Raw genomic sequence first — 21,273 nt, 5'->3', positions numbered from 1 at the left:
GTAAGAGTTAGTGGTGTTCCTAGCATCATCTCATTCTGAGATTAGCTACAGAGAACGACCTTCAGGGACTCCCAAGAAGTCTTTCACTCAGCAAGAGAACTGAGAAAATCACGTGTGTGTGTTTGGTGTGGCATGGTGAACAGCGAGGAGAGGGCAGTGGTGTACTTCCTATGTTCAGGGTGATTCTCTTTAGTCTAGGGACCTGTTTTCATCATATCCTTGGCCATTATTAAAAACTCATAATATAGACTATTTAATATTTGCCTTCCTGTGGGTCAATATTTGAGGACTATGACAGCCAAAAGAAAAAAAAGAAAAAAGGATTTGGCTAGTCATATTAATAGTTGCAAAATACTTAAATTATACTTAAATTGAATGTATATTATGTACTAGGTACTGTTTTAAGTGCTTTATGCATGGTAACATTTCCTACAACATAGATCCCATGATGTAAGTTTTGTTATTAACCCCATTTTGCATGATGTGAGTTTTATTATTAATCCCATTTTGCAGATGAGTAATTGAGGCACAAAGAGATTAAATAACTTATCCAAGGTCATTTAATTAATAAGTGGCCAAGCCAGGAATTGAAGTCAGAAAGTTCAGTTTTAGAACTGTGTTCTCTTAGACTGTCTTTCAGAATAGGCAGGACTAGAAGATGAGATGTAGTGCTAGAGTAGGCGAGTCACTTCTTGCCAAGATGAGGAATACAAAGGTCCAAGAGCTGTCTCTTCGGGCCAGAAAGCACTGCTGGCCAAAACACTAGCTTTCCCAGGTATTAGCATGGTATTTGTATTAAACAAAATAAGGTTTCTTTCCTGCAGTGCTTCTTTGATACCTTAATATAATAAAATGTGAGGACTGTAGTATACAAGAATTCCTAAACTTATTTTAAGAAATCCTCTAGACCCGGGGTTGGCAAACTAGGATGTTTTTGTAAATAAAGTTTTATTGGAACTCAGGCATGCGCATGAGGTTTTATATTGCCTGTGGCTGCCTCTGTGTTAACAACTGCAGAGCTGACTGTGAGAGATGACATGGCCCACCATCCTAAAACATTTACTGTCTGGCCCTTTAAGAGAAAATCTGCCAACCCCTGAAACTAGACCAATAAAATCAAAGGGTCTAGTTTTCTGAAGCACACACTTTGGACAATACTGGAAAAGACCTGCTAGATCTTCTGGGCCAGAGATAATAGACCAGTCCCTCAGGGGCTAATTTAGCCCTTAGACATAGGTGGTGGTGGCAGCACTGCTTTGTTTTCATTTATTTACATTTGTTCCACGCAATGCTTTTAAATAATGATTTATTTCCAACATTAAAAAATTTGATTTCACATAAAAATGAATGTTTGGATTCTCTGATAAACAAAAAATGAACACTAGTCGAGTGTTTCTGCCTGAGCAACGCAGCTTAAGCTAAGTGGTGACCACCCCCTTTGAAGGGGCTTTCCAGGTCCCCTTGGCCCTTAGCACCCTCCATACTCTCCCCACGTCAGCCCCCGGTAGATTGACTTTGGCCGGGGTAGGCACTCATGTTTGAGAATCCCAATTTAGGCCACGCCCTTCACTTTATAAAGGGCAGGAAACTGAAGCTTAGAAAACATAAGTGGCCGAGGCAGTTGGTGGGCTAAAATTCTCGGCTCCTGTCCCCGTGCCCAGGGGTTATACTTGGGAGTCCTCATATTTTCTTTAACACGGTTTTTAAAGCTCCTTTCCAAGCCTTACGATTACTGGAAAGCATCAGATATGTGCTCGTGGAGCTCAGCCATTGGTAAGTTTTCAAAATGACTTCAATCAAAGGAGTAGCACAAGTTTACAGAGTCAGTGTCTGAGTTCCTTTAACTTTTATAGTCATCTTCTTGACATTCCACAATGACGCTAAACACCCCTGTTCCGTACAGTCAGATATCCTGGACTGTGTATCAGGACTAATAACGGGAGAGGGAGTTTCCTGCTGCTTAATCATAAGCTTTGGGAGTTGAAGAACCCAAGTCACTTATTAACTGACAGGAAATACCTGTATCAGAGATTATATCTAAGCTTGTTAGCTAAGCAAAACTTGAATAAGTGAAAAAAAGTATGCTCTATTAACATTTTAACCTTTCCTTTTTTCCAGAACGCTGTGGCTTGCTGTTTTTGGTAATGGTAATTTCCCAAAACTAATGATCAGTACAGTAGCCAATGGGAAAACAGAATTTCATGCCTAACATTCCATTGGCTTGACAATGTCTGTTAAATATGAGCTTTCATTCCAGAGTCAACTTGTGATAGAAAATGAATAGATTTTCCAAAGGTCTATTGCTAAGTAAATTTTAATATGAAAATAGGATGGTAGAACAGAACTGACTGCATTCAACATTAAAGCATCCTGTCGTTTGTTTCAAATATTAAATATCCTAACCTTAATAAAATCAATATTTTATTAATAAACGTTTTAGTAATTTCATAACTGGACTTTTGTTTTCCTATGCTGTTCTAAGTATAGTTAGGGAATATACGTAATTAGGAAATTTCCAGCACTTTTTTCTTTTTTAAATCATGGTTAATCTTGTCAGTCCTTTTCAGAAAGAAATGCTTTATTTAGCAGCAATTCCTTTTCATTTTATATCATCATTCTTTTCCTTAGGACAATGTTATTAAACAATAATGAGTTTTATAACCTCCGTGGATAGACAGTTTCCCTAACGGACTCTTTAATCATAAGTGCAAGTATTTGCCTGCATTATGATTCGAGTTTAGACACTGGCTAATGTCCATCAATTTTCACAAAGTACAGATAGTGCCTTCTATACCAGTTATATTTATTTTACTGATTACTGCTCTTTCCTGAGTGCTACTGTGTAACTCAATGAAGAGTCTAAGTTCAAACAAATTACATTTATTTAAGAAGCATTTATTAATCACTTCCATTTATTAACCACCGTGGATGTAGAGATAAGACACAGTTCACAAGTACCCAAATTTGATGTTAATCCTTTTCTAGAAATTTTTGGATTTGGACCGACTGTTGTTTTCCTCTCTGAAATTTTATACTTAATTACCAAGGCTTCATCAACTCCTGGATTCCTACCCTTTCATTTTCAATTATTGCAGTTTTGTCCCTCACAGCCATAAAACTCTGATTCACTATTGGCTCCTTCCTTTCATTCCTAACAAATTACTGAGTGTAGCATTTTTAGATGACTGAATTTTTTTTTTAATAATAAAGATGAAATCACTCATCTTTACAAAGGATGTTATTCTTTGAAGATGCCCAAACTCTTTATGAGCATAAATGGCATCCAAAAATAATTTTATTTTAAATATATTTATGAAAAAAAACAAATTCAATTTAGTAACAGCTGCAAAGAAGGAGTTGAAAGGGATTATTATTTGTCTTATTAGTGCAACTCACATGAGAGTTTAGCTCTGTCAGCTGTTATTTGGATTGTCATTAAGTTGGGTGTGAGATGGGTTATTGGCTACTCAGTCTTTTTTCACTACAACTTGTGTAAATATTGACTCCTTTCAGTAGCAAGATTTTGGAAGAACAAAAGTAGAGAAGAAAGATTAACAGCTTTACAGCTTTTCGTCTACTGCCCTTTCTTAGAGATTACTTTTTTTTTAAGGAAATTTGACTTTAAATTTTGCAGTTAACATTAACTGAATACCTTTAAACCTTAAAATTTGCAGATAATATTAAGTGAATACCTTTAAACCATAAATACCTTTAAATATTTGGTATCCACAAATATCAGTGAATATACATAGGTCACATTCTGAAAAAAGTTCCTTAATGATAAATATATTAATAGCCAAGACAAAGAATTGTCTCTTTTTCCTTAACAGTCTTCTGGTTTGTAAATCTGTTCACCTAGAAAAATTGATTGGGAGAATGACTTTTCTATGTAGATATGCTGAAAATGGAACTGGGTACAAATAAAAAGTTTGTGCACATTTTTAATACTTTATGTATATGTAATTTGGTATATTTGTAATGTAAGATTTCATTTATCAATATTCTGGACCTTTCTAATTAAATTTGTCCCTTGTATTCAAACCATTTTCACTGAAACAGGCTTCAAATTTAATTTCTGTTGCTATACTGAATCATCATAAAATAGTGTTCATAAAGTATTTATAAAGCAATGTCAATTTGCTAAACTAAAAGTACCCAAGAAGGAACAACTGATAGTTTAATACTGGGAAGTAAATGTTACAATTTTCCATAACAAGCATGTCACATGATGAAATTTAGACTTGCTACCATACAACGAAACTGATGAAATGTTAAAGAAAATTGTTAAACATCTTACTCTAAATCCTAACTCTCCTGATTTTCTCTCCTTATTTCCACCTCTCAGCTCTTTGATATCTGCAGTGGAAATGTAGTTAGCCTGAAAACTTGCTTTCCCACAATGCTGTCCCCTTATCTCCCTTTGTCTTCCAGAGATATTGTATCAGCACCGGAAGTGGCCTTAGGAGCCTTTGTCTGCCAACATTGTGTGAAATTTGAGAAGCACAAACATTCAGTCCATGGGTCTCCTCTCTTGCATGTTATAGTGGCTGAGATTTCCTCAGTCATTCTGAGTTTTAAAAGCTTTTTAGTTTTCAGAAGTTCCTTACTAAAATATAAATACCTAAAGGAGAAGTAAGGTCATGCAAGAAGGGGGCATGATGGGAAGGAATAATGGGCAGAAAACATTCAAGATCGAATTCTAGGCTGGCTTCAACTTCTACCTCCTCACGTGCTCTTTCTCCATAGTACACAGATTAAGTTTTTAATCGGAAACACACACCACCGCCCCCCACCGCCCCGCCCGCCCATTTCTGCTTCCTTTCGTAGCCAAGCTTCCTCTTTTTGCATTCACTTCTCAAACACTGGAAATCTAGAGTGCATCATTCCCACGCTACTGAAGAGAATTTCTTCTACTGAAGAGCTGTTGCCAAAATTCCAGTGCAAAGTGAAGGGTCTTCTCAGTCTTTATCATTCTGGAACTTTCTGTATACTTGATGGTGGCCACACCCTCCATGAAACTTTGTTCACTTGAATTCTGTAAAATCACCTTCTACAAGAGCTATTGTTGTCTTCTCAAATCTATAGCTCTTTTTTTTCTTTTAATCTGAAACTTAAATATAAGAATATCTATGGTTCCATCAAATCTTCTAGCTCAGGTGATCCCAGACACATCTATAGCTTCTGTGGAGTACTTCCTGGCTAGGCCTCTTACAAAAACATGTACACCTTGTACCAGATGTCACACAAGTACCTCAGTTCCTATTCCTGGATGTACTGTTTAGCCTACCCCACCTAAGTTTGCTTTTCTTCCAGTATTTACTATGTCCTTTTATGAGATTATTGTGTACCAATTTCTCAAGTTGGAAACCAGAAAAATTCTTCTATTCTTCCCTTTCTTTCTCTGTTCTCCAGTTAGTCACTAAATAAATCCTATATATTCCATCTTCAAATGTCTTGTATCCATATCTTTCTGTCTATCCTCACTGTACTTACGATATCAAGCCTGAATTATTGGTATTATTCATGCTTCTTGTATCGCCTGTCTTTTAGTTATAGAGCCTCAAATGTGATTGTTTTTAAATTTAAGTCAATTTTCTCACCAAGCTCCCTTTCATTGTTTTTCCATTTACTTCAAGAAAGAGTTCAAAATGTTCAGTCGTTCGTATCGCATTCAATAATTTATTCAGAGGACCCACCGACTATGTGTGTGGGATATGCCATTGGAAGAAAGACACAAAGTCCGGAGACTCATAGTGCCTGCATTCTACAAAGCCCTCCACAAGCTGTCCATTACCTATATATCTGATCATTCCTACCAATTTGCTATAAATGTCCTATTCCAGTAATGCCATGCCACCTGGGTTCCCAGACCATTTCACTGCCTTCTTGGTATACGTTTCAGTAATTCTGTCTGCTAGTAATAACCATCTCTAGTCTCTTCTCCCCTGATCAGTATAGTGACCCCTCATATTTCCGGTTAATCTTTGTAGTGGATTTCCTATTCACCCTTCTCACCAAACTGCTGGTCACACCTTCCTTTTGGCCACTATGCATCTATATCACTCAGAGAACTGTGAAGCCATCTCCCATTCATGCCTCTCTGAGAGCAGAGGCATTGTTTTAAAGCATTCTTCTAGCCTCCACGTCTCACACACTTTAAACAGTGAGTGAATGTTTATTGGATGAACATGTAAAGGTCTGTGATGAGATCTTCTTGCCAGTTAACATGGCAGACCTGCTGGAGGCCACAGGGTTGAGTCTTTCTGAGATAACATGATTCCTTCCTTGGACCAGCTGCCTGAGGCAATCAAGAATGAAGAAACCATGACTCCCGAGATGCTGCTAAATTGCTGGGATGCTTTCTAATTATGCACACAATTAACCTAATTAGACATCTTTTGTTGGCTCATGTACCTGCTCTGCCTTTATGTACCATTCCCACAGGAAAGTTTGGAAAATGTTTAAACATTAGAATGTAGTCACTATTATAGAAATGTTCTTTAAAAATTAAATATATGTGTGTATGTATGTATATATATATTTGTATTTATTCTTCTGTCTTTATTCATAGTACAATATGCCTTGCGATAAATTTAGCCTATCTTCCTCAGCCTCAACCTGTTGGTAAAAGTCTGTTAACAGCCAGAGGGAGATTTAGTGCAACAGAGAAAAATCCACTACTCCTACTAGAAAATCAGCTCAAAATTTGTTTCCTGCTGAGGATGAGTCAGGCAAAGCTTGAAATAAAAAGACTCAGAGACCAATAAGTTTCCAGTCACGGAAACTTATTTCTGGAATTGCAGCTAGCATGTGCTAGTGCCTATGAACCAAAAACTTGCATTTTATGAGTGTTAGTAATATCCAAGTTCACTTTTGAAACTTATCTTTGATGTTCTTATTATTTCATTTATCATTTATCATTTATTTATTTATCATTTCCACCAAAGCCTTATAATTTATTATGCAAAAAGGCCCTGAACTTTTTATTCACACTTTAAGGGGCAGTAGCACTTATTTTCCTTTCATGTGTGCATGGGGCCAGTAGATTGAGTTAAAGATTTTGAGGGAGATTTCAGGAGCTTGATTTTACATTTCAGTAGCTTGACATTGATACATAAAGATCGTTAGAGACTTTCTTGATGTTGGAATATTACTGGTGGACTCTTCCAGGGTTGCTCCTATTACACCAACCAGATGATTCATGATTTGGGGGGAGAAAAACTATAATTAAATCATAAGTCAAATTTGTACAATCTTTCTGTGTTGATCGAGGTTCCTACCTGATCCCGCTCCCGGCCGCAGAACTAGCCAACTGTGCAGATTTGGGGACCCTTTGCCAAGGTAGGGAGTCAACATCGTCCTCTGGAGTCTCTGTTTCCTACTTGCTATTTTGGAAAATGTAGTTGTCATTGTTTTGAATTTTATCTTTTCACTTGAGAAGCCAGAAACCAGAAAACCAGAAGAATTTCTGGATGTGTTTTAGTTGTGTGGGTGTGCAGTGTAGAGAAGGAATGCATTCACACACTGTATGACCACATTTCCATAAAGCACTGAGTTTTTTAAATGTGAATGATTATATGCTATTAGGAAAGGTTGACTTCATTTTTTCCCTCAATTTGGTCTCAAGAATATTGTCCAGTATAATATAGCCATACAATATTTTGAAAAAGTATTCATGTTTAAAAAACAAGGGGAAAAATTAAGTTGAATAGTTAGTTAAGACAAGGCCATGAGGCAATTTATGTTGTGCAATGTAACTTCAATATTAACATGAAAATAGTTTGAATGTATGAACAGTTTGAATGTATGTAAGATAAAAATAGTTTGAACTAATATGGATGTTCTTTTATTAATTATTATAATGCATAATGACTATACTGTGGTCAGTATATATATTACGTACTGAATGGTTGCATGCTAAATAATACATAGTCGCATAGATTTTAACATAATATATTTTACTTTAATTTTATCATGCTTCTTCTAATTACCCATGACCCATTTTCATCCATTTATTCTATTATATACTTCTTTTTGAAGTAGCATTTCTATGTGCCACATTAAGAATCATGACCATGCCTTTTGTAAAGCGGGATCTTTTATTAAGAGGATCATAACATGAAAGTGATGGGGGTTAGAAGTGAGATGGAAGGAATAGAAACCTAAGCTCTCTTCTGTAGCTCCAGTGTGGGAGTAGAGTAGGCAGGGAGAAGGGGTGTAATTCATTATTATCTTTGTTTCCTTTCTGAGACATTATTTCTTGATATTATTATTGATGAATACCCTAAGAAAATAAAGTCATTAAGTAGCTTCTTTCCATGAACTCAGTGTAGTTTTAAAATAGTTATATGAAATAGAAAAAAGCCTTGGTTTTGCTTAATTCAAGGTGTGAAGATTTTTTTTAATTTTAATTTTGTTTTTTTCTTTTAATCTGAGGTAGGAATGATTCCTTGGGTCAAAGGACTAGATGCCCAGCTTTTTTTCCCCCTATGTCCTAAATGACCAAAAAGCATTTTCATATTCATTGATGTATTTTACATTAAATAAATATAACTGATTGTTCATAATTTAAAAATATAAAAGACTTTCAAAAAGAATCCCCATTCTTAGGTGTTATATATTACTTTGGAATGGAAAATTATTTTAGTTAAGAATACACATTTTGAACAAGGAATTCAATATTTTCTAAAGAGGCTTTGGAAGGCAATTCTTTTTATAACCACTGAAATGTTTTAAATTTAGGTAACTTTTTTCTAATTAAGAGAAATACGTAACAAATGGTTATTGTACATAGAAAGGTACATCTTATACAAATATACTCCAAAGATAAACTAAAGGAAAATAATGTGTATAGCTATTTTACTACTTACATTGTTCCTCCAGAATTTCTTGGAAAGGTATTAAAGCATTACATAAGGGCTTAATCTTTGAGAGTTTTAGTAATATCAGAAGCATAGCCTTGACATACTGTTTTGAAAAGTCTCTCCTGTATGACTTGCCCTTATGAAATCCATTTCATCCATCAGTGTGTAGTAAAGATTTTGGGATCTTTAGATGATTGATTTCATCTATACATTTCATTCTCTTTTGTTTCCCTTTACATTTACCTTCTCTAGGAGAAGTGCATTTTCCCCTGAGATTTTATTTTGCTAGTCTCAGTATATCAGAAAGACTGACTTTAGATAATTTTCAAGCTGACAGGTGCTGTACAGACTTCCTTCTCTAACCTTTCTTTTTACAAACTTAGCAGACTGAGTTCTGGATAAGGTTTAGTCATTTACTGTGTGGTCATCAGCCTCTTGATGGCAAACCTAGATCTAGAATCTAAATGTTCTTTCTCCGTTCCCTTTGTGCCGGTTGCAGACTCTCATACAATATGGCATGAAAGGCCATGGGAACAGATTCTTAATGTGCCATAGAAAGCGTTGCTTCATTTTATGCATTATAACCTTGGGACTTGTGTTTAGTGGCAAGAAATGGTTTCCATTCCTCCTTTATATATTTTCATGCGTTAACCATAGATTGCTCATCCATATTAACTTTCATGTGCTCCTTGCAAAATTACATCTCTCTCATCTTTCTTACCAGCTACTGTAAACTCTCCTAGTACTACACCACCCACTGTCACCACTAACATGCCTGTTACTAATAGAACCGATAAACAAAGGAATGGTAAGAAATCATTATCTTTTATACTTGTAGTATGTCTGACTTGATGAAAAATTGTATTCTAAGGGTGGAAATATCTAATGTTCCAACAAAGTTTCTATTGTTAGAATCAATTGGTACATTTGTACATTTGTAAGACTAGTAAAATAAATATCACTTGACTCCTTTGAGTTCCCCATTCTAATGACCAATGGAATGAGTACATTTCTAGTGCCATGCTTCTGCACTTTTAGCTAAAATTTGTTTCAAAGGAAGCTTTAAGAGAGAGGCATTAAATTAAAGGAATTAATTTGCATTATACTAGAGATCTGAGAAGAAAAATATTCATCACATTCTGTCAGATTATTCTCTAAGGAAACTAGTTTTTAAAGCATTTTATAATCTCAAAAAACTAAATAATTTTAGTAATTTAATTTCTCACTAAGGCCAACTTTATGGTCAAACATTTGTGACAGTTAAATTATTTTTATATGGTAATACCTTGCTCTCTGTTTTTATTTGTTGAAGAATAATGGTTAGAATGTGATTGTATATCAATTAAATCATAAATCAATTTTCGACTGACAAAACTTCAAGTAACTGCCAATACCTTCTGTTTTTTCCCTCTATATATACATGTTTTTGTTTATATTATTTGTAACTTGCAAATATAGCAGTCACATAAGATAAGGAATGAACTGGAGAAATGCCAGGTGAATTGAGTTATTATTTAATCTGCTACCTATATTAACTACACCGCATAGCCTTCTGGTAATTCAGTGTAAGTGATTTCAGTTTCTTCTAAAAAAGAGAAATTCCAATCAGGTGACCACACCATTGCTTCAAACACAGTAGTATTCTCAAATATGAGGTATTAGAAACAAAGGAGGGGGCTTCCCTGGTGGTGCAGTGGTTAAGAATCCACCTGCAAATGCAGGGGACACGGGTTCGAGCCCGGGTCTGGAAAGATCCCACAAGTCGCGGAGCAACTAAGCCTGTGCGCCACAGCTACAGAACCTGCGCTCTAGGGCCCGCGAGCCACAACTACTGAGCCTGAGTGCCACAATTACTAAAGCCCATGTCCCTAGAGCCTGTGCTCCGCAACAAGAGAAGCCACCACAATGAGAAGCCCACACACCACAGCAAAGAGTAGCCCCCGCTCGCTGCAACTGGAGAAAGCCCACATGCAGCAATGAAGACCCAAAGCAGCCAAAAATAAATAAATTAAATAAATTAAAAAAAAGAAAGAAAGGAATTTTCTCAACCCCAATCATTTAACTTGCAAGGCCAAGACATCTGTAATATATCACCAGGGACCAAAACCCAGAGAAAAGAAACCCACATAGTTCATTTTTTCTTTTGGCTTTGGGGGTTACATCAACTTCCTGTACATTTAAGGACATTTAAATTGGAAGTATGGAATATTTTACATGAAACGTAGATATAAATTTCATTAGGGATATAAAGACATCGATTCAGGGAAGTGTTCATGGTTATTCTGGTAGTTACACCAAGGAGATTTATGATGGAGCAAAAATTCCAACAATCCCCAAGAAAGCAACAGCAGCTGAAATTTCCAGTGCATATTTCACATGGGCCCCAGCCAGTAGATGGGAATATTATAATTCTGACTAAGTATTTCACCCTTTGTATGAACATACAAAGAGCCTCTGTGGCATTCTCCCTCTAGGACTGGCACATCCTCTGCTGCCCAAGAACGTTTACATGATGCTTCAGAGTCCTTGACTTGGTGGAGTGGAGCTGTATTCACTCAATCATGTCATTTCTGACATTCTTGAAGAGAGCCTTGTTCAGTCCATCTCTCTCTGCGTCATAACCTTCACTGGAGTTTCAACAAAGCAAGCAAATGTTAGAATCAGTTAAAATGGTTTGACTTAGCCACTTTAAAGAAAAAAAAATCCAATTCAGATCATTCTGGATAAAAATGTAATCCTAGCACTTAAAAATGTTTAAAAATATTTGAAAGTCATGTAGTAGCGGTAGTCTCAGAATGGTGTACTCAAATTGATGCACCATCTGAACAATTTTACCACATCCTTGAACCACCTCCACTATTTATTTAATAGTTTTTCCCCCTAAATTGACTCACTTTTTTACTTAAACATTTATATTCATATAAATAAATTAATATCACTGTTGTAAAATGAAACCAGTACTACTTGTTTTAAAATAGAAGTGAAAAGTGAAAATAAATGTAATGAAAACAATGCTGTTGAATTCTCTCTATATCCTATTGCCTTCTCACATCTCAGCACCTAAAGCCTTCATTATCTTTTTAAAAAGAGAGGGTAACAAAGGGTTAGAGACACACTGTAATTAAGATGTTTTTTCTTTGGTATAGTCAAATTTGAAATAATTGAAAAGAGAATTACTTGCTTACCTTGTGAATAAATGGGACTTAGTGTCATGTCCTAGACTATCTAAGCTTATTCACATACTGTCAACAATTTCAAATATACTTTTCTTACTCCTTGGGAAACTGATGTAGTAAACATTCTCAGGCCTATGATCTGATATATTAGGGAACCCTGTTTTGTTCACTCTAAGAAAGATATACAGCTATCAAATCTGTTATCTACCTTATCTAGTCCTTTAAACTCCGGACTATTAAAGAGATTTACTGAGTTCGTCAATCATGATATGCTGGTGTCAGAGGGAGAGGGATTGAGACTGTTTGGCAATCAGACATATTTTTTCAGTATATCAATCAAATTTATCTTCCTGGCTTTTGTAAAATGTTCCTATCCCCCCGTGTAAAGTTCTTTTTGTTATTTTTCAATAGGATTTTTATCTGATACTTCAGATTATATACTAAGAAAATCTTATCTTCTAAGCTACTTTTCATAAACACATATTTCAGTATATGAGAGATAATCTAGGTATTCCTACAAATAACCTTAGTGCCTTCTGCATTACATTCCCAAGAAAAGCTCTTGCACTAATCATTGTTTCCATTCCAAATCATATGTTCTATGCTTGAAACATCACTGTCCTGCTGCTGAATATTAGACTTTTGTGAGATTAGCACAAGCCATCCAAGTAAGGAACTAACTTTGTTAGTCCTTATTATTGTTCTAAAAACCTAACTTACAAGTGCAAATTGTATCATTGCTTCTAGTTTCTCCCATACGTTTGACTACTCAAAAAAATTCACTCTCAGGATATTTGTGTGCACCCAACAATCATCTAGCTTTATAGGCCAAGGATCTTAAAGAAATCATGTGTGTACGATGAACAGGACTCCAGTCATATTATAAATGCCACTGTCATACTATAATTGCCACATCACCAGTTCAAAGAAATAATCTTGAATCTAAAATAACATTTGGTTTATACTTTAACATTTATCTTTTCAAATGTATATTTTAAAGCCTACCTTTTCAAACCTATATTTCATACCCTTGAATGGAGAATAAAGTAGTGTCTGTCATTTCTATATCTTTTAAGAAACTCTCAGGAGAGTGTTAAGAAGATAAAAAAGGGGAAATATAATTGGAGAAAGATCTACAGACAGGAACATGTTTTGATACCACATCTGTTATGGCAAGCAATGGTTTCTACTTTGAAGTTTTGTGAGGCTGGACGAGTTATCTAATTGGAAAAAAGTCTATCACAAATTCTTCAGGCTTGGATGTCATTATTAGGACAATACATCTTTTGAAGTGTCTGGAACATATGAAGATTTGTGAATAGCTTTTCTACTGAGACACAATGTGAGTTGTTACATCTATAGGAGAAGGCGACTTGACTACTAGGAGGACAGGGAAAAGCCTGCATCAGTGTATCTTAGTTGTGCGTTCTCTGTAATGTCAATGCTTGAGAGAATTATTTCACTGCGGTCCAAAATGTCCCCTCCAGTGGACATTTTATCTTGCTTTGACAGTTCATTCTTGGACATTTCCTAGGATTACTTGTTGACTACGTTATCCAAAAAGTTTAAGTAAGTGTAACCAGTAGACACTATTGAATAATTTTTGCTAAATATATAGATATATAAATATATATATATACCTCATTCTGAGGCTTCTGAAGAGAGACTACTGGAAAATGATCCACAGCCCCGGAGAATCTCTACCACTTAGGAGTAGGTTCTCTGGTATATTCACATATTTTATTTAGCATAAGCAGTGTGACTCTAGAGAGAGTCATGTATTTATAAACTGATTTAGGCTGACTCTGATATGTAATGTCTTTCTTATTTATAAAAACTGAATTGGGAAAAAAGTGTGGAAATATTTTAAATTTAAAGAAAAACATCTTAAGTGTTTGGATGCTTCCATAAAATTTCAGAAATGTGAATGATTAAAAATACTGATTTTTAGTATTTTGCAGGATTCTCCTGAGAGGGAAGGAATACAGCTCCTAACATAAACACATGCTTTAGGTCTCCATCTAGTGGTAGCTTGTCACTTACTTTATTGGCACCGGGGAACATGCCCAAAATAGCCCTCAGATCCTGACATCAATATAGAATCCTGGACTTCTGCAACTTGAATTTCCTCTCGTTCATTCAGAATGTCCATGATTTGATATGATGAGAGCTACAGTGTAAAAAGGTTTTTTTTTTGTTTTTTGGTCTGAATTATTATCATTTATTTTAAATATACTCCTGGAATTATTTTTCATTCAGAATATTTTTTAAAGGAACATGAGGTCAGAATTATTAAAATACCTGAAGAGTTTTAGAAGCTGGAATAATAGTATGCATAAATTAAACTTAATATCCTTGGACTTGTACCAATTTCATAGATTTATATTATTATATCTGGGAACGGCAATTTATTTTAGCATGAGTTTCTGACCCCTGTAGTGGAAAAACATTCCTTTAGGAGTATGACTGGAATTTGCATTTTGGTAGATTTGGGAGTTCCCAGAGGCATACTTTTGTACTTTTATCTACTGCCTCCTCCAAATCTTCATTAAATCTATTTCCCATTGTTTTAATTATATACTTTTACATTTTCTATGCATATTTTTCTCATGTTTGTAAGCATGAAGGTAGATGATTGATTGACAATAATGAAGAATCAATATTTTTTTCTGTATATAACCTACCATTTTTAAAAAGATATTTTTTCTCATTAGCTACTTTTAGTAAGGTACCCTATAACACACATAGAGAGAGATTTAGCAAACCCTGGCTGGTCAGTTTGATTTTCATTTTAAAAATATATATATATGGCAGACTACTTTAAAGATTGCACCCTGCCACCCCCCCCAAAAAAAGCTGAACCTCCTTCTGACATAGGATTTTCTTTTAAAAGCAAGTGAGTCCAGTTAAAATTCCATCTGCAAATATTCTTTCTTTTTTCCCCCTTTACTTGATACAAATGACTACATTTATAGAATTTTGATTAAAAAATCTGGTGAAATACAACCCAATAACTTAATGGAAGTAATTGCTTTAGTGAAGAGGGGAAAGAGGACAGAGAGGATAAGGGGCTGTGGGCCAAAAATATGTGATGCCTGTTCTTTTCCAAATTAAGTTCTGCCCATCATCTTACTCAAGTTTTCACATTCCAAACTATCATTCTTCGTAATATAGAAAAAAAGGATAATTTTTTGTTACAACAAATCAAATTGTACCTGAAAAATCACCATTTTACATACAGGAGATAGAATTCTATAGAATTAAAAAATATGAAGAAACATATGCAGGTGATAATTTAGAAACAATGACTTCATAAGAGTAAACTAAATGATAACTATTTCTAAAAAGTTGCGAAGGTCAATGAGAATGAAGTTAAAATATCTTGTAAATTTTCTGTACTTATGTAGAAGGCGTTTCTTTTAAGTTGTATGAAATCATGTCCTTGTAAGTGTAAGTTGATAAGTATATGACTGTAAAATATAATTAATGGACTAAATCTTATTTCCAATGGACAGATGGAATTATTTATAGAATTTTCATAGAGATTCAAAACATCCTTCATCACCCCGAGGTAAAAGTACAGAGCAAGGTGGCCGAATGGGTAAGTGAATTGTAAAATTTCTTTATTGGCTTTAAGACTTTAATCTCTGGAAATCTGGAAAAGACTCTACTGTCTAACTGAATCCACAGATCATACTGAAACATAGATACTATTCATTATAAATGTATGTATAGATATATAAGTGAGATCTTGCACTTTTGAATAGAAAGAGAGATACATTTGAATAAGGACAAGAAAGAGCCTAATAGACTATTATGTCAAATAAGAAAGGTGCCTCACAAATGGAAAAGTGTTTTGAGAGGTATGTTTATTTACTTTTATATCCATACATTTTCAGCACTTTGTTTTTGTTCTGTTTTATTTATTTATTTTTAATTTATTTTTAATTTTATTTTATTTTGCGGTGTGCGGGCCTCTCTCTGTTGTGGCCTCTCCCGTTGCGGAGCACAGGCTCTGGACGCGCAGACTCAGCGGCCATGGCTCACAGGCCCAGCCGCTCCGCGGCATGTGGGATCTTCCCGGACCGGGGCACAAACCTGCATCCCCTGCATGGGCAGGCGGACTCTCAACCACTGCGCCACCAGGGAAGCCCTGTTCTGTTTTTTTTAAAGCAGTGAAAGCAGGTTTTATTCAGTAACCACTGACAGTAGGAGAACGTGCTGAGCCCCATTCTGATTTGTGCAGAGGTGACTGGGGGTTTTAAAGGAACAGTGAGGGTGGAGGGAGGAGGAATGGTAGGGACTTGAACAGAGTCAGGAAAGTGAAAAATTACAAAAAAGTGGGAGGGGTGGTTGGTCCATAAGAAACCCTTCTGGGGTTGCTAACTGGTGCCTATCGAAGTTAGGCTCCTATCCTCCCACAGAGACTGGGAGATGGGCCCTATCTTCAGGTGTTGGCTGGAACAAGCAGTGAATTCATTCATTTGTTCAGCACTGTTTTTAAAAATACATTTCTTATTTTTTTATTTAATTGAGGGTTTGATTCAAAAACCACTAAATATAAAAAGATATATCATGAATATCTTTCACCATCCTTGACACTCATCTGCCTGGAGGCCAACCTGTCTGCATAGAAATCACTGTTAGTTCTTCTTGGGTTTTTCAAGAATTTGTTTGTGACTGTAAAAGAAAATGACTATACATCCTTTTTTTTTCCTTTTTATATTAAAAGTAGCATATTGCACACACCATTCCACACTGTACTTATTTTTGTTATTGCCAGGTCTGCAGTATCAGTACACAGAGACCGTCCTTATCGATTTTTAAAAAATCATGGTACAATACTCCATTATGTGGCTCTCTAGTCATTTATTTAACAAGTTTTCTGCTGATGGATATTTGGGTTATAATTTATTTAACCAGCATTCTATTGGTTAAAATTTTGGTAATTTCCAGTTAAAAAAACCCTAAGCATTTTATTTTCTTATTTTTCTTACAAATACAGCCTAAGGGTTAAAAAAATTTTCTTCTTCTCTATAACAATATCAAAAATTTAACTTTCCATAGGTTTCTATTTTTTCTATTATTTTATTTCCTATCTACAGAATACTGTGAGAGCATGTACTGTTTTTATGTACTACTACAGTTCAGACAATTTTTGTGAAAAAAGTCATTTGTCATTTGGGTATACATTCTGAAGTAAGAAAAATGGGTTTTCGTACATGGTAGCTGTCTAATAAGTGTGTCCGTGGTAGCAAAAGAAAGTTAAACCATACAATAAGAGGTAGTGGTGATAATACTTTATACATACATATATATGTTTATATGTAGATAGATATTGATATAGATAGATATTTGAAGAATGGTAGGAAAACATAGTCTTATTTTTAAAGGCAAGAAAGGGCTTTACTGAATGAGTATAATCTTGCATCTTGTTTTCTTTCCAGCATTCTTCTCTCTTCTTTTTTAAAGTCAGAATGTTTTCAAAAGATAAAACTTCTATTTTTTAAATTTATTTTATTGAAGTATAGTTGATTTACAATGCTATTAGTCAAAATATAAAATTCTTTATTTTTATTCTCAAAGGAACCACTTCTAATATTATTAATTCTGTAAATTAGCATTCATTGGAAAGTTTGTGCTTTAGACAAGGTATAATTTTACATTTATATTTATTTCATGCATGGTTTTCAACATAACATCATTTTTATCTGAAGCTAAACTTTAATGGACACTTGTCCTTTAAGGTGTAAAATACCAGAGCAGATATTTGGAAACAGGAAAATATATTTCATATTATTACTATTTCATATTATTGTTTCATATTATTACTATTTCATACTGTTTCATATTATTACTATTTATAATTTAAAAATAATTTAAACTTCTTGCCAGAATTTCCTAGAATTTACATTCATTTTAAAAATGCTTACAAGGAAGGCTAAACGTGTGTATGAAACAAGACCTAAAAAACTCTTTGGAGGAGATATATAAGTAAGAGAATTTAGTGTCAGTAAAGAAATGGTGGTCTGTGATTGTGTTAGACAATGCATATGGGAGGTTTTTATTTATACTGAGAGGAATCCATTGCTTCATTAAAACGTCTGGTGCTGAGACCCATAAAAATTTTTAAATGACCAGATAACAATTATAACACAGTTCCCCATAATGTTGAACGTTTTTGTTTTTTTAAAGGTTTATATTGTTAACTTATAATTTTTCTTACTACTAATATTCTTCTGACATGGTAATTGCTAGAAAAACATGTTAATGCATTTCAGTGATTGTTGAATGAAGAATATGGAAGGTGTGTATTGTGCTCATCTTCCCTGTGTACCCTATTGCAGCTAAGTTTTCAGAGTTACAGCTAATTTGAAGGCCCATTACAGAGAAAGCCCTTTATAATAGGGGCCGGAGACGAACGTATAGTGTTTGCAGACAGACAAGACTTGGGTTCCAATCTGGAATCTGCTACTTCTTAGTTGCAGCTTGGTCAAGCTATTTCGTCTCTGTGAAGCTCAGTTTCTTTGTGTAATGGGTGGGAGGACAGTGCAGATAATACCTATCTCATTAGTTGTTGTGAGAATGAAGGAAATAACATTTGTAAGGTTCTTGGCATACAGTGATCTAGTAACTGTTATCTGTACTTTCTTTCACTGCTCTAGCTCTTCGGAATTTTCCCAGGGTCTTATTTCAGTAACACTTTATGGGAGAGAAGAAACTGGATTTAAATTTTTTTAAAAATTATTTAAAAGTATTACTCAAATTTATCCTTTTCTATTGTATTTTCAGCTCAATTCAACCTTCCAGAATTGGAACTATACTGTTTATGTGGTTAATATCAGGTAAATGACAGAATAAATTGAGAAATAAAAAGTAGTGTCTAATTTAATACTTCTGTCTCCCTCTCTCTCTCCCCCTCTCTCTCTGGTTATTCCTGCACACGCATACATGTAAGTACAGACATACACACACCCCATATTCATAATCTTTCTAAAACAACTCTATATTATATCATTTCTCTGCACAAAAAGCTTCAATGATGCAGCAATGGTTTTAAAAATTTTGATTGTAGATCCCAATCATTTTTTAAAATGTAGTTTGTACTTCCAAAATATATTTGTGATTTTAAATAAATTGTATATATGCATGTGTGTATATTACTTAACCAATATATTATGTTATAATGTATCATAAACTGAGAGGATAATTAAATATAAATGGAAGTTCTGTTACTTGCTTCTCACACCCCAGTAGATCATCTAGAGCACCCCCTGGGTTGCATGCACCCCAGTTTGGAGACGATTTTTCTACAAGATAAGACATCTACAGTCTGATTGCAACTTGGCCTTTCAAAATTATCTTTCACTAATCTTCTATTTAAACACTCCACTGAATCTCTAGCAGATATTGTCATTCACCTGTCTTCCTCTGCACCTTGTTTTTACAGTTTTATACTTAAATTAGTTTCTAAAGTGTATTTGATGAACCCTAAACATGTTTTCTGTGAACCTAAGAGATGTAATAACACAGAAAAAGGGATCAAAAAGTCAAATTAGTTCAGGAGCTAAATTATTAAACAAACTGAAGCAAGTTTCTGTATATCCAAGCATCTCAGGTTCTTTCGTGTACTGATATGCATCATGAATCTTAGAGAGAGAGAGAGAAGGCACGTAGCTGTCAAGCTTTATCTGACCATGGAGCTGTTTCGTCTCAGGCATATGAAAGAGCTAGGACCTCAGAACACACATTTGCAAACACTGACTTAGAATGTCCCTTCTGCCTCTTTCTCTCACGTCCTCAAATTTTGTTGTTGATCGTGCAGCAGATGAAGCTGATAATGAATGTACTTATTTGTATTTTTAGTTTTCACCTGAGCACTGGAGAGGACAAGATTAAAGTGAGGAGAAGCATTGTGAATGATCAAAGGTAACGCTGGCAACGTCTTGCAGAAAATGTAACATCTTTCTCTTGCTCTCTGCTTTGACTGTCTGGTAGAGAAATGAAATCAGTGCAGTAGGAGAGAAACATTTCAATCCAGTGGCACGTTTAAATTATGTCTTTATCTCTAGTGGACAGTCTTCTTTTTTTTTCCTGTAGTTAAAACTGTAATATAGCAGACTGGTAGAAATGTACATCTGATAAAAAATAATTCAGAAGTAGAACATTTGTTAGTTTTAGTATTTCCAGTTTATGATAACCAATTACCTCTTATTTGAAATTTCAGAGACCTTCAAAGAAAGAAAATAATTATAGTGTTATTTCAAGTAAGGTACTTATGTACAATAGCATCTAATAATATGAGTGATAGATGCTGAAATATTTTCAGCATTCAAAGCCATCGGCTAATTTTCTGAAGTCTTCATTTTTAAATTTATATCAAGGTCATGACTTATGCAGGCAGGTAATTTAATGGATATGTTCACCATATGTAATAGTTGGCATTTAAAGGCCAACTGTTCTTAAAAAATAATGTAAACTCCTACCTGAAATAAATGTAGTTGTGTTCAGGTGATATATTGCATCTCCACAGAATAAAAATATTTGAAAAGCAAAAAGTTGAAAAAAAGTTGAAAAAAAAAAAGTTGAAAAGCAAAAGTTCACATCTCTTACTCGGTTTCAATTGACTGAATTAATATTATGTATTTACAACTATAATGATGGAATACATCTCTTTTCAGGTGATACATTCTTACTATGAGAAACTAGTAATAAAATTTCATATGAGAGTTGACTAGAGAGTTTTCTTATTTTTTTTCTTTTTCTATTCGGCATTAGAAAAACACGTCTTTAAGATTATATTTCAAACTTATTTCTGTAAGTATTCAACAGACTGGATTGGGCCACCTGGTTAGGGAAAGTTGTTTTTTATTTTCTGGAATTGTTCCTTTTCCTTTGTGATCTAAAGAACAAATAATGTATTTAATGTATTTTAACACTGTATTCTTGATGGTAACAGGACTTTTCTCCTCTATTTAGGCAAATAATTTCCTTTTTCCAAACCTTACTGCTAGATCATATTGAGCCTTGAATAATGGATCCAGCAATTATCTGGATCCCTTTGCTGGACACTTTGTCTTGCAGTTGTGGCAGCCCTAGTTCAGGGTTTCTCCAATGGTATACCCTCTGCAGAGGGCTCAAACTCAGATTCTAACACTTTTATAAGAAGAGCCAAATAACATATTTCTCAGAAGTATAAATATATTAAACCAATGCTTCTTGGAAGCATAATC

General features: G+C 34.6%; 1 protein-coding gene across 1 annotated transcript in view; it reads left to right on the top strand.

The window, feature by feature from the left end:
- The window catches only part of ADGRG6 (adhesion G protein-coupled receptor G6), a 134,380-nt gene that overhangs the window by 68,627 nt on the left and 44,480 nt on the right, over positions 1-21,273 (top strand). Inside the window, exons 5-9 of the mRNA XM_082856103.1 lie at positions 7,273-7,341; positions 9,589-9,672; positions 15,556-15,641; positions 18,833-18,885; positions 19,907-19,969. Of these exons, the coding sequence (XP_082712229.1) occupies positions 7,273-7,341; positions 9,589-9,672; positions 15,556-15,641; positions 18,833-18,885; positions 19,907-19,969 (355 nt within the window). The remainder of the gene's footprint in view (positions 1-7,272; positions 7,342-9,588; positions 9,673-15,555; positions 15,642-18,832; positions 18,886-19,906; positions 19,970-21,273) is intronic.

Source organism: Leucopleurus acutus (assembly GCF_964270905.1).
Source record: "Leucopleurus acutus genome assembly, chromosome: 15".
Taxonomy (NCBI): domain Eukaryota; kingdom Metazoa; phylum Chordata; class Mammalia; order Artiodactyla; family Delphinidae; genus Leucopleurus; species Leucopleurus acutus.
Note: the sequence above shows the minus strand (reverse complement) of the source record. Positions and strands in the feature narration are given on the sequence as shown.